This window comes from Cephus cinctus, unplaced genomic scaffold, assembly GCF_000341935.2.
Source record: "Cephus cinctus unplaced genomic scaffold, Ccin1 Ccin1_scaffold0754, whole genome shotgun sequence".
NCBI lineage: Eukaryota > Metazoa > Arthropoda > Insecta > Hymenoptera > Cephidae > Cephus > Cephus cinctus.
Genome location: NW_014333364.1, coordinates 140,648 through 152,584, shown reverse-complemented (window position 1 = coordinate 152,584; position 11,937 = coordinate 140,648). Strand labels below are relative to the sequence as shown.

At 36.0% G+C, this 11,937-nt stretch overlaps 2 protein-coding genes across 10 annotated transcripts in view; one reads left to right on the top strand and one right to left on the bottom strand.

Moving 5' to 3' along the window:
- The window catches only part of LOC107270398 (leucine-rich melanocyte differentiation-associated protein), a 41,265-nt gene extending 32,062 nt beyond the window's left edge, over nt 1–9,203 (top strand). For 2 of the 5 annotated variants that reach the window (XM_015745382.2, XM_015745383.2), the window contains exon 6: nt 8–251. The gene's annotated coding sequence lies outside the window, so the exon portion shown is untranslated. Of the gene's footprint in view, nt 1–7; nt 274–5,859; nt 5,919–6,753; nt 6,935–8,087; nt 8,724–9,075 lie in introns of those variants that run through there. The other 3 variants (XM_025087762.1, XM_025087764.1, XM_015745381.2) reach the window with 3 other exon arrangements.
- Nucleotides 380–11,937, bottom strand: part of LOC107270395 (matrix metalloproteinase-14) — a 35,052-nt gene continuing 23,494 nt past the window's right edge. For 2 of the 5 annotated variants that reach the window (XM_015745369.2, XM_025087760.1), the window contains exons 5-10: nt 11,392–11,694; nt 11,133–11,289; nt 10,511–10,647; nt 10,097–10,417; nt 9,104–9,317; nt 380–4,136 (exon numbers count right to left, since the gene is read on the bottom strand). In XM_015745369.2, coding sequence (XP_015600855.1) covers nt 3,988–4,136; nt 9,104–9,317; nt 10,097–10,417; nt 10,511–10,647; nt 11,133–11,289; nt 11,392–11,694 — 1,281 coding nt within the window. In that variant the 3' untranslated portion in view covers nt 380–3,987. Of the gene's footprint in view, nt 4,490–9,103; nt 9,318–10,096; nt 10,418–10,510; nt 10,648–11,132; nt 11,290–11,391; nt 11,695–11,937 lie in introns of all 5 variants that reach the window. The other 3 variants (XM_015745371.2, XM_015745370.2, XM_015745372.2) reach the window with 3 other exon arrangements.

Sequence of the window (11,937 nt, the reverse complement as noted above, 5' to 3'; positions counted from 1 at the left end):
CTTTCAGATTGCCCTAGGCCATCCCGTTTTTGAGATCTTCCCTGTGAACTCAACTCAAAATTCTGAGACCAGTTGGCAAAAAGTCTAAAGTCCGGCGAAAGACTAATGCTAATTTATTTGAAAAAAAAAAAATAAATAAAAAAACAAAGGAGACTGTCAATATGCATCGATAACTTTCTAATAAGTTGTAAACATCAATCTCCTTCTTAAGAGATGGATGCTCATGTTTCTATTCCTGAATTAAAAAATTGGAATCTGCAAGGACCAAAATTGGTAAGTTTTCATGCAGTAATACAATTCTAATGATCCTGCCCTCAGTGTGTATACAATAAATCCGCAATGCAGTTCCCTTTAACCATAAATTAAAGTACAACAATAATTTAAAATAAATGTAATTTTATTCATACATACATATATGAGCTTGGTGAATATATTACAATGTAGATGTTATGAGTCAGGAATGGATGCCATGGCTTGGCTAGTTTCAATATGAAAAATTAGACATCCTGACTTCATAAAGCAACATGAAAAGAGTCCTTGTACCATACTGTCATTGAAAACGGATTATTTGTTACAACAATTTATTTTCCAAAGATTTGGGACTGCCCAGCAGATTTTTAACTCGGTTTAAAAATCCTCTAGAGTAGTGTAACTGAGTCACGTCGTGCGACCATTTTCGAATTAACGTGTAACGACAATTAACGCTTGCAACCTATAACGTTATAGTGCATATTTGCTAAAACATTTCTAAGTGAGCTCGAAAAATGAGTATCAATAAATTTATCAAATACTTCCTCATACGTCTTTTCTATTTTTATCACGAGTTGTCAATTCGATTTCTACGTGTGTCTAAAGTTGTACAAATAATTATATAGAGAATTTCATTTGATAAGAAATATATATAACGATCAATGGTATATATCGTTAGGTCGTTCCAGGAGTGTCGAATACGAATGTCTTACAACGAGACCAATGAAATTATATATTAAAATGTACTGTAATCAATATCCATTCGCCTTTTATAATTTACGTATGTATAATATCCCGGACAATACAAAATATCCAAAAGTCGTCTTAGAGCGTCTAAAGTAACAGAAATTATCTTTAAGGCATCTCAAAGACGACTTTTGGATACACGTGTTGTCTGGGACATTTAATAAAAGGCATAGAGGCAAAGGTGAAGGAATATGATAAATTTCATAACAAACTTTACATTACTGATCGACGTAGCATGTACGTGCATTATGTCACAATTGATTTGCACACTTTGAAACTGTAATATCTGAATACGGATTCAGGAATTATTTAAAAAAATTAAATACAAAGTTCTCAAAGAACGTACTAAGCGTGAATTTTATATAAATTGTTTATTAAAAAATAAATATTGGCGAATCGCGGGTACAAGGCACCGTCCTTTCGTGTTCCCGAAAAGAAGAGAATAGAGAAGAGAAATAAAATAGAGAACAACTAGATAATCCTTAGGGCTAGTAAGTACTAATTATAAACAATTCAAGTAAAAATAATACAGCAACATCGACAACGCAATTAATAAGTAACTATGACATAAGGAAGTAGAGGTATTAACGCTTAACATTAGGCATAATCAGAAAACACGTTCTTACGTCCCTGGAATATCGTTCGGTAAGAAGTTTAACAAAGTTCAAACGGTTCCTCTCACAATCAGTCGAAGAAATTCTTAATTTTCTACAAGCCAGGGACGGCCATTCACATGAAGATTCTCAAAGTGCAAAGAACAATTGTGAAATCCAGGGACGAAGCGCGTGCCCCGTTCAAAGAAGATATTGGCATTAATTCTTATCTTAACGAGCAAGATTATCTATTAAATATAAAAATTCAATATCCAGGATAAGAAAAGGGCTGATTAGGGCCCAGTGTAATCGAGAGAGAACAAAAATAAGAGTTAGATGTACCTTACAGTAGGCGCTTCGTGATCTCGAGAGCACTCAATTAGCCTATTAATTACAAAAATATTCTCTAAGGCACTCTCATACACAAGGTAACGTTATGGGCGGAGACCCTGAATTACGTAATACAAATTCTCAAGGCGTCCACAAGTTTGTATGCGAAATAACGTTAAGAAATTTTCGCAGGCTTGTGTTTACAATATTTATAACGCCACTCGCACATCTTATCGTCGTTCGAGCTTGTAGCCCAATTTGTTCCTTACTGTCATGTCGCAAAGTCGCTCCACGTGCGCGTCTAAAGACGAAAATGCACATGCTAATAATATTAAATAGTAAGTTTGATGACGTAAATTAAAACGCAAATTAAATGTCCGACAGTTCCGTTAATTGTTCCTTGTCGATACGGCAGTCTGTTAACAAAGTAATCGTAGCAAGAAATAATTGCTGGTAAGCCTTCGCCTTAGGAAATACGATACATTATTACTTCGGTCATTGAGAAGAGCTGAGACAAGGAGGTTATGTTTACTTCACGGAGGCAGTGTGGAAGAGAAATCATTTTGTGCCATTTAATTGTTTTCTATTAAAACTCAAGCTTCTATTTCGGATAATTATCTTCGCCATAACTGCTTAGAATTTTTAACCTATCGATTTCACTTTCAACGCTACTTTTTACATCTGCTAATACATCAAAACTTAAAGAAAATTTTTATGCGCGTTACTATACTACGAGTATATAGCTAACGATACGCAGTTCTTGTCAGACGGAATATTGCGTATGCTTTAGCATATTTTATCACCTCATTTTTTTTTTAATTTATAAAAGTGATGAACACAGGTTTCAAGGATGATCGAACGTCGATTGCTTTTAGGCATGAATTTCCAACGCTTAACTCTAGAGCATCGCACATGCATCTGAGACACACGTGATTCGTTCATTTACGTTACTCGATCCGCTACAGAGTTACATTGCAATTTGTAAGCCGTTTTCTGACGAAATAAACGTGTGATCTCTGCGTTGATGTCAAAAGTCTGTGCTGTTCTGGAGTTAAGGTCGATTAGTAATCTTTATCGGACCAACGCATTCGTGCGAGAAAGAAAAACGCGTAACATCGAAAGGAGCGTAATATTAAAATTATATTTTCAACTTTTCTACTCATGCGTTAATTTACTATAATCTTAACTCTATCGGTGTCTTTATAAAAAGAAGAGTCAAACAATGACGAATATTTCAAAGTTTACTCGACTGTGACATTCAATGGATTAGTTAAATCGTTTTTTCAAGTGGATTTGAAATTTGGAAAAATCTCTGCGATACTTCTTGAAATTCATTACTGAGGCAAGTTGTAGAATTGGACATACGATACAACGTAGAGATTCGACGATATGACGCTGGAATATTTATGGATACTGGAAATGTCATAAGGCTTCTATCATCAAACTATTATTTTGACCATTATTCAAAAACCACTGGGAATCCCTTGGACTAACAACACACATACATTACATTACATTACATTACATATTCGTACAGTTGCACGCGTACACACATCCACACCAAGTGCCTTGCAATTTTCCCGTCGGTGGCGCTTCGATCGTAACTAACCTGAATGAGCTTTCGAGTATGTCTTCCACCTTAGCACAGAAATATTTTTACTTTAATTTATATAAATATTTAACTAGCTCGGCTGATGATTCGCAGTTAAATGTGGTTATGCACTGGGTCAGTTAATTTCCTAAGATATCAGTATCTGATATTAAGACAGATCACGTAATTTCACATACCAGTCCCATATCTCTCAATCGAGTATGACGTCACGTGTATCAGCAGTTCAGATTGGTCATACGGTACCGCACTTGCCATCGCAATTCACTTTTCAGAGCGTAGATGTACTTGCTGCGTTCATGTTTCCCGGACGTTCGTGTAGCTGGAATGCACTGGAATGGCTGAGTTGGAAGACATCTCCGTAACCGAGTCGTGACTTTGGCAAACAAAAATTCCCTAGCCGACGGTGGTTAACTCGTCGAACTGGGTCTAGAGAATTTTCTCATGGTCCGCTCTCGTCTATGTAGCAACGACGAACCTGGCGATGAGACTAGACGCAACGATGAAGAACAAACGCAAGTAGGCACTGTCTTCTGCGACACTGATCCCGGCAGTTGAACCGGCAGCATCTCGATTCGAAAACGTTGCCAGCTCATCGTCGGTGCCTCCTGTAGATTTTCATTCAAAATCGTAGCGTTCTTTTATTTCCTTCGCTGCGCGCTATGCCGCGAAGTATTGTCATTGGTCTTTCGTACGTTTGTTTCGTGCTGTCACCGCACGATGGCGCTGCGTTCCGCGAAGCACGAGTATGGGACAAAATGGCGCGACACGTAGGTACAGCGAATGCTATTGTTTGGAACTTTCCTCCCTTTCCCTCTTTCTCGGCCTGTTCAATCGCACTCTTTATTCTTTCTAGTTTTCGGTTTGATCGTTCGTGGCACTTCTATGAGGCCGTGGGCCCGTATTTGATTGGCTCACTTTCTTTCGAATCCGTACGATCCAAAACGAAAGGTGGCATCCTCTGGAAAGCACGATTTTTCCCGGATTAAATTCGTCGGAAGTTTCAACGAGACGGTTGCGTCATTAAGTGTGAACGTTTCGAGTTTTTATCATCAGTTTGCAGGATGAGAGGTAAGGTCGTTCTGCGAATACTTTTGATACAAATTTTTATTTCTAACGAACCTGGTAAATACTCGTAACGTCCAACATGTCTGACGCCGATTGGAAAAAGGATATTTTGGATAAGTGGTAAAAACAAACTGGATAATGTTAATCAGACTTGGCTCACATGATCCATTTTTAGCAATTAGGTGGGCCAAACTCGAATATTTTTTTGAAGTACCTGTTACGTCATTCCTAAAAGTTACTTTATGTCTTGATAATTTCATAGTGCAAGTAATTACTACATTTATGATCGATTTCAAAGTCCAAATTAGAGACGTGAACCAGGCTTAAAAGTTAGAAATTTCGAGTGAAAATTTATATTTTCAGTAGAATCTGCATGTTCGCTGTTATTCTCAATGAGTTATGCATTAATGTATTAATCGCGCATTGTGCATTGCCAATGTTAGTTTCATTTTATTAGAAATATATGTCTAGCATTCAAGATAACGATAACCATTACGTAACTTTTATTTAACTTTTTTGCAGTAAGTCGATGAAATAAATAATCTAATTAAAAAAAAATTATAATAACAACGAACATAATTTTCGTATGTATGTTTCACTACTAGGGAAATTTTAAAAAAATAAAAAGAAACGTGAAAGAAACATGCCGCATTTCTAATGGATTCTAAATAGGTTCGTGCATTAATAAATAACATAAAAAGATAACGATAAGACACGTGCAGCAAAATAATAAAGAATCAACATTTTTAATGAAACTATGTGGAAAAAGGAAAAAAAACGTGGATAAGGATAATTTGGATTAAAGAGAGAGTTCCAAACTTTTTCAATTAGAAAAAGCTCACTTTCCATCTTCTAAGCTTTTACCATAACTACAGTTACTTTTTTTCAATTTTACCAAAAATGACACTCGATTCCCACGTGGAGAATATGAAGTACTAAATAAAAAGAAAATTTTTGGGAAAATGACTTCGTATCTTTTCTAAAGATCTCGAAGAAGATTACCATACAAAATGGTATACCGAATCGCCAGAGCTAGCGATTAATTAAATATTTTTGATCCTACTTTATCCTTCCAAGAGTTCAACTTTTATTTTCGCGAATTATTAAAAATTATAATACAATGAAAAGGAAATGTTTCATATGAAAGATAAACATGTTAAATTTCAAAGATTACTATCACAGATCGTATAACTTGTAAGAGATTCAGAAATCTCATTCTTGGACCTCTATGAAGTTCAGGTACATTGGATCTTTATGTTACAGTTATAGCAGCTTTGCGAGGAGTATGCGAGATGCTGGAATTGATACGTGCCAGTTAGAGGGTAAGATAAAGAACAAGATACGTTTTTAAAAATTAGAGTAAGTTCCAAACGACATAACCGCCATCCGCCATGTTTTAACCATGCATCTAGTGTACTGGTTTCTTTCTTCATCATGTGTTTTACTGTCTACGCGGTTATGCGCCATCGTCTGATGTTCCACCACATACGTGTACGTCAATAAAAATTTTAAAAACAAAAATCATGCAATGACTAGTGCCTCTCAATCTTCACGATTGTCATCTGTATGATTTCAATTCTTCAATTAGAAAAAGCCCAATGTCAATGATCGACACTCGATTACAAATTTCTATAGTAAGTATCGATTGTTGAACTTAAATTCGTAGGATAAAATGTACAGCATCGTATTTCATTGTGACACATCGATGTAAAATATTAATAAAGTAATAATGAATTTTTAATTTAATTATCATATGTATGGCCACGACTGTCATTTGCTTGTACGCTGTACATTTTACATTGTATGCTTGCGATTGTTGACATGGGGGTTAACGATGATTTTCTACTTCATTGTTAAAGTAATGAAAATGTCGACTAGACGTGCATGGCCTTGTCTATTCGATATTTTCATTTTTTAGGAAAAAAAAAAAAAAAAAAAAAAAACATTGAAACAGCAATGATCTCAATGAGTCTACATCGTTAATAATAAATATTAATTAGCTATATAAATTGTATAAAAAATTCATAGAAAAAATGTCAAATTAAATATTAAGATTGAAACAATCGATTCTGTCTTTGTTTTTAAACAACTGGAAATAGCATTTAATAGTAATTTTGTGTAAAGCGACAAAAATTTGTTTACAATGATGCTATACAGTTATGCGTCTGGATGAAACAAATGAGAAATGCAGCAGGGACATCGTGAAATATAATAGCAAGAAAAGAGAGAAGAAAAGAGGAAAGGAGTAGCGATAAAACCACAACCGTACCACTACGATGAAATTAAGGATGCAATAATCATGAGGAAAAATAATGATAAATAAAAAAGTAGAAACAAGGTAAAACTTAGCCTAGAATATTTACTCTGTTTTGATTCTGGATTCGACGACGGCGACTCTTTGGCGATTCCTTTCTAACGTTATGCATTTTTACAACAACCTTTTTGGCTTTCTCCCAACGACGGCAAATTTCTCGAGCTTTTGACTTCACTTTACAAAATCATTGTCATCGCCTGTCCTGGCTAATGATACTTCGGGCTAGATGATTTTAATGGCAGTGGGATCGGGTACCTCGGACGGTAGTTTTGAAATTTTAGTTATGAATACAACTTTCTTTTTTTTTTTTTAAATTTTTTTTTTTTATTACCGTTGACAATACGTTTTGTCAAGTTGACAATAGTTTAGGTACATTTTTGTAATCGTCAGTCCAACACTCAAGTACGAATTTATGAATTATCGGATTCAATTTTTTATTTTTGAGTTTTAAATAAATTATCACGATAGTCGCGTCAAAACGATGTTAATCTCGTGGAATGTCTAGAAATTCAAAATTATTACCCGAGGTCCCCCCCCTCTAGGGATTTTCTACGATTGTATAAAATTGCAAAAAATCCAAAATTTTCTCTACCAGAACTCGTCACAGCTGGACTTACCCGTCAGTACGTAGGAGTGGTTTTCGTTCGATGGACAAAAGCAATGAAAACTCTGCGATTGCACGGTAACAACGTATACAATGTCAAATGAATGAAATGAATGAAATTAATGAATTTAATGAGTTTAACGACTTTAACGAAGACAGGGTTAAGCGATTGACTGTGAGTGGAGTCTTGTTTGCTTTGTGCTTTGCAGTTAGTCGCTTCGATTATTAAAAAAAATTATTGTACGATTGAATATGTTGTTTGAGTGTTGGGCCAGGTTAGTATAGCCATCACCGTGCCGGATTATTTTGCTTTGTCGCTTTGTGCGAAATCGTCCTTTGTTCCGTGGTAGTGCGATACGCACGCTTTTCACTACGTGGCATATTTTGCAAATGACGTCATCGGCATTGAATAGAGAAAAAATAAATACAGTCATTTGTTCGTTATCGACCGAATGTATTTATAGGTTAAAAAAGACACCTTGTCGCAGCCAAGTGAAATTCAGTCGAAATTTTCTTCGCTGGATACAATTTATATGGAATTTATATTTAGTGGTGAATTTAATAACGTTTTAGGCTATAATGGATAAACGTGTAATGGAATATGGAAACTGATGTAATCTTGTTCAAGTGCAATTCCGTATCTTTGCTTTATCCAATATTTAGGAAAAAAAGAGTACCGTGTCTAATTTATTCAGAATTCAAGCTATTTGCATCATGAGCATCTTCCTCAATTGTACCAACCGTTTTATCATGTCCGAGATGACTTTATGGCGTGATGCAGTAAACTCAAGGAAAACCGGAAACACGATGCAACGTGAGGTAATTGTCGTCAGTGTGTAAAGTGTTGTGACGTCTCGTTGCTGTTACACACGTGTAATTTAGTTAGCGCAATAAACAATTTCAAGGTAAACGAAGTCATCGGCTTTGCCCACGAAAACTGTTGATTGCGCTATTCAATTGTGAGGAATTTATATTGTATTCAATTTAGCGAAGGTTCGATTTACTAAAAGTCCTCGTCAAATTGGTTTTTCATGTTTTTGTGGAAATCAAGTCGGCATGCATATCTCACCCCCGGATCTAGCCCTAGTAATAGCCAGGTGTACGAGACACCAAACTTTTTGATTCTCCTGTTTTCCAAAAATTGCTTAGAAGAGTTAAAAATTTTGGAAAAATAATTTTCACAATGACAAATTGAAAATTCCAGGCAATCGCTACTATTTCTATCGTGTTAAATTTGTATGGGCTTTTTTTTTTGTATTTTAGTAATCGTGAAAAAGTATAATAAAAATATAATCAACGCAAGAACCAATTGCAAAATAATAAGAGCGGTATCAAAGACGAGTGCTTGTAATTAAAAATGAAATCTGTTGTAAAGCTTTTCTTTTTTTTCCTTCAAATTGTCCAAGTAAATTGAACTTCGGTCATTAAAGAAAATATGAGTGTAAAAAAACAAATACTACATTCGATCATTGAACATTTATGGCATTATATCAATAGAAATTGATGGTAGCATGGCTTTGAATTTTCAAACTTCATTGTATAGAAAATCTTGATCTCGCAGGATTGCCAATCGATCAAAGCTCAAGTACCTGCATCTAAAATGATGTCGCCTACGTCACCATGGACTTCGGAACCGCCAACAAGATTGCCGCCGATCTCTTCCAGACTTCCAGACAAAATTGTTGTTTCGGAAGGTAATTCACCAAGCCATTGGACATTACCTAAGGTCCCTTTGCTCGCCGATCTGCATCCGAACCACCAGTACCCACTAGCCCTTGGAAAAGCAGGATCAGCAAGGTCCACCTAAAAAGAAATTGAAGATTGAAAATCCTTGTAAGTGAATGAAAAGTTTTTTGAAAATTTTGATAATATTGATAAGATCTATATATATATCATAATTTCAGTAATTAGATTTACAATTGTTTGTGACATTTGGATGATTCATTACTTATCCTCCAGATTGGATAAACTTGTAAGATACAGCTGAACCTCCATAAAAGTATATTTTCCCAACCGAATTGACTCCCAAATCGTATACTTTTTCATTTCCCTTCATCACTCTCTATTTACGATATAGGTATATATAGATATATAGGCATAGAAAGCTTCGGCTGATCCTCCCATACTTTTTATTTGAATAATACCAAAATGTGTTTCGTTTAATAATACCGCTGGTATTGTTAGGATTGGAATAATGGGCTGATATACTTGAGATTGTAGGAAACAGGTTGAACCAGTTCAAAATCAAATTGCATTATTATTCCAATGCTTCGATGCTAAATGTTCTAAAATCTTTCTGCGGTTCACCTTGATCGAAGCTGGTCGTTCACCTTGCAAAATTGTAGCCATGACCTTTCTTCGGCACAGTCTCATTTAACATAGGGATATGCTGCTTTCTAAATGTAAGCTCTGTATTATTGTTTCTCATGAAACTTTGCATATATAATTTTATGGATTAGCTCTTATCCTTATCCTGTTTACTGTTCGATTTACTCTAACTCCCCATACAGCACAACCAATATATACCGAATCTTGTAAAATTGCTAAAAATAAATGAAGAAAACAGATTTATATCGACTCACAGAAAACGTTCTGTCGTTGAATCGATAGTAGGCGCCGCCTTTGAAGAAATACGTGTACCCATTGTAGGTAAGTGCGGCATCTAGGTTATCCGGAAGTCCTTCCCAGTTCGAGATCAATTTAGGATAAGTGCTCTTAACGGGTGGCCTCTGGGCCGGGTCGAATCTCCAGAATTTGGTGCCCTTGTAGAAGTAGATCTTGCCGTTTCCTGTCCAGACTGTCGCTGCATCGATGTTGTCGGGTATCCCCGTGAATCCTTCACTTATTTCCTTTGGATATTCGCCGTCCATTCGTTTACCCACGAACCTCCAGTATTTCGAACCCTGAGAAGCAAAAAAAAAACATTGTTCCGTTTTGACCTATTACTCGGGCAAAGCGACGATTCAAGTCAGATACATCGAGTCGAGCACGAGTACCTTGAAGAAATAAGTTTTTCCATTTTTGTAAGTGAAGGCGGCATCGATTTTTCCAGGAAGTCCTTTCCACGAATTACTTATGAGTCGTGGATACCCGCTAGCAACTCCATCTGCCGTAAGTTTCCAGTAATGCTCGTCTGAGAACAGATTGCATCATTATCAGCATGGGACAGAGTCACGCGTTTACGTTAAAACGATTAATGCATTCCATCACGTAGGAATAATTCCTACTTCATCGATCACTTAATGGACCGGATGCTTCATTTTCCGATATCATTTAGTTTTGTTAGTTTCAGAGAATCTTTTTTTTTTTTTTTTTTTTTTTTTTTTTTTTTTTTTTTTTTTTTTTTTTTTTTTTTTTTTTTTTTTTTTTTTTTTATTCAAGCTTCGATTCTCGTTCATTTGACGTTCAAGGAAAATTCGTAAGATTCGGATACTAGAAAAAACGTCATGACATAGAAAATTTAATTGACAGACAAGAAACAAAATAAATTCAATATTCATTGTAACTTCATCCAGTGTCAAGATATTAAAGTTCAAAGACAAATTCCAAATGTTCTCTCTCTCTCTCTCTCTCTCTCTCTCTCTCTCTCTCTCTCTCTCTAAATTAAATATTTAATACCTTTGAAGGCATAAGTATGCCCTTCGGCAGAATTGAACATAGTGTCTATCTTAGGGTCGGTGCACAGCAGAGGATCCTCCTCTCCATTTGGAGAGACGGTAGTTCGGTGATGTTTAGTTCCGGTGCCTTCGTCTTCGGTTTTTGGGCCGTAGAGGGCCTAAAATTGTGCATTAAATGATTATATCGGACATACAATTCGATTAGTATGGACGACTGATATGAATAAGAGTGAAAAAAAAAAATAAATAAATATACTAACCTGGATACCCTGTATATCGTCGCTGTCTAGCATAAAGTTGGGATCGTAGCCTCGATAGAAAGGCGCCATAAGGGCAGATTTAATATCGCTGTGACTAAGTCCAAGAGAGTGACCAAATTCGTGAGCGGCGACCTGGAAGAGATTGGTTCCTCGGTAGCTGTTGATAGTCCAATGCTCCGTGTCGTCGAAGTGGGCGTCCCCGCCGTAGACTGGGAAATAAGCGTGAGCCAAAGTGCCTCCGGGTCCATCGAATGGATCGCCGTCACCGTGTTCGCCTTTTTCGAATCTAATTTCTATGTGAACCTGCAGACAATTCGAACAGATTTATTTTACAGTCCGTTTCGTTTAGTGTACACTTTGACATTGCCAGTATAAAGTATGATTGAATCAAATTTTATTGGGTGCAAAACGTTCGAGTGGACTTTGGATAGATTTACGAAGCTTAACGAAGTTACTCGTGCGTCTTAGCAACATATCTGAAATTCACGGCAGTTTCGAGGGTCCTACTGATAAAATGAAAAAAAAAAAAAAAAAAAAAAAAAAAAA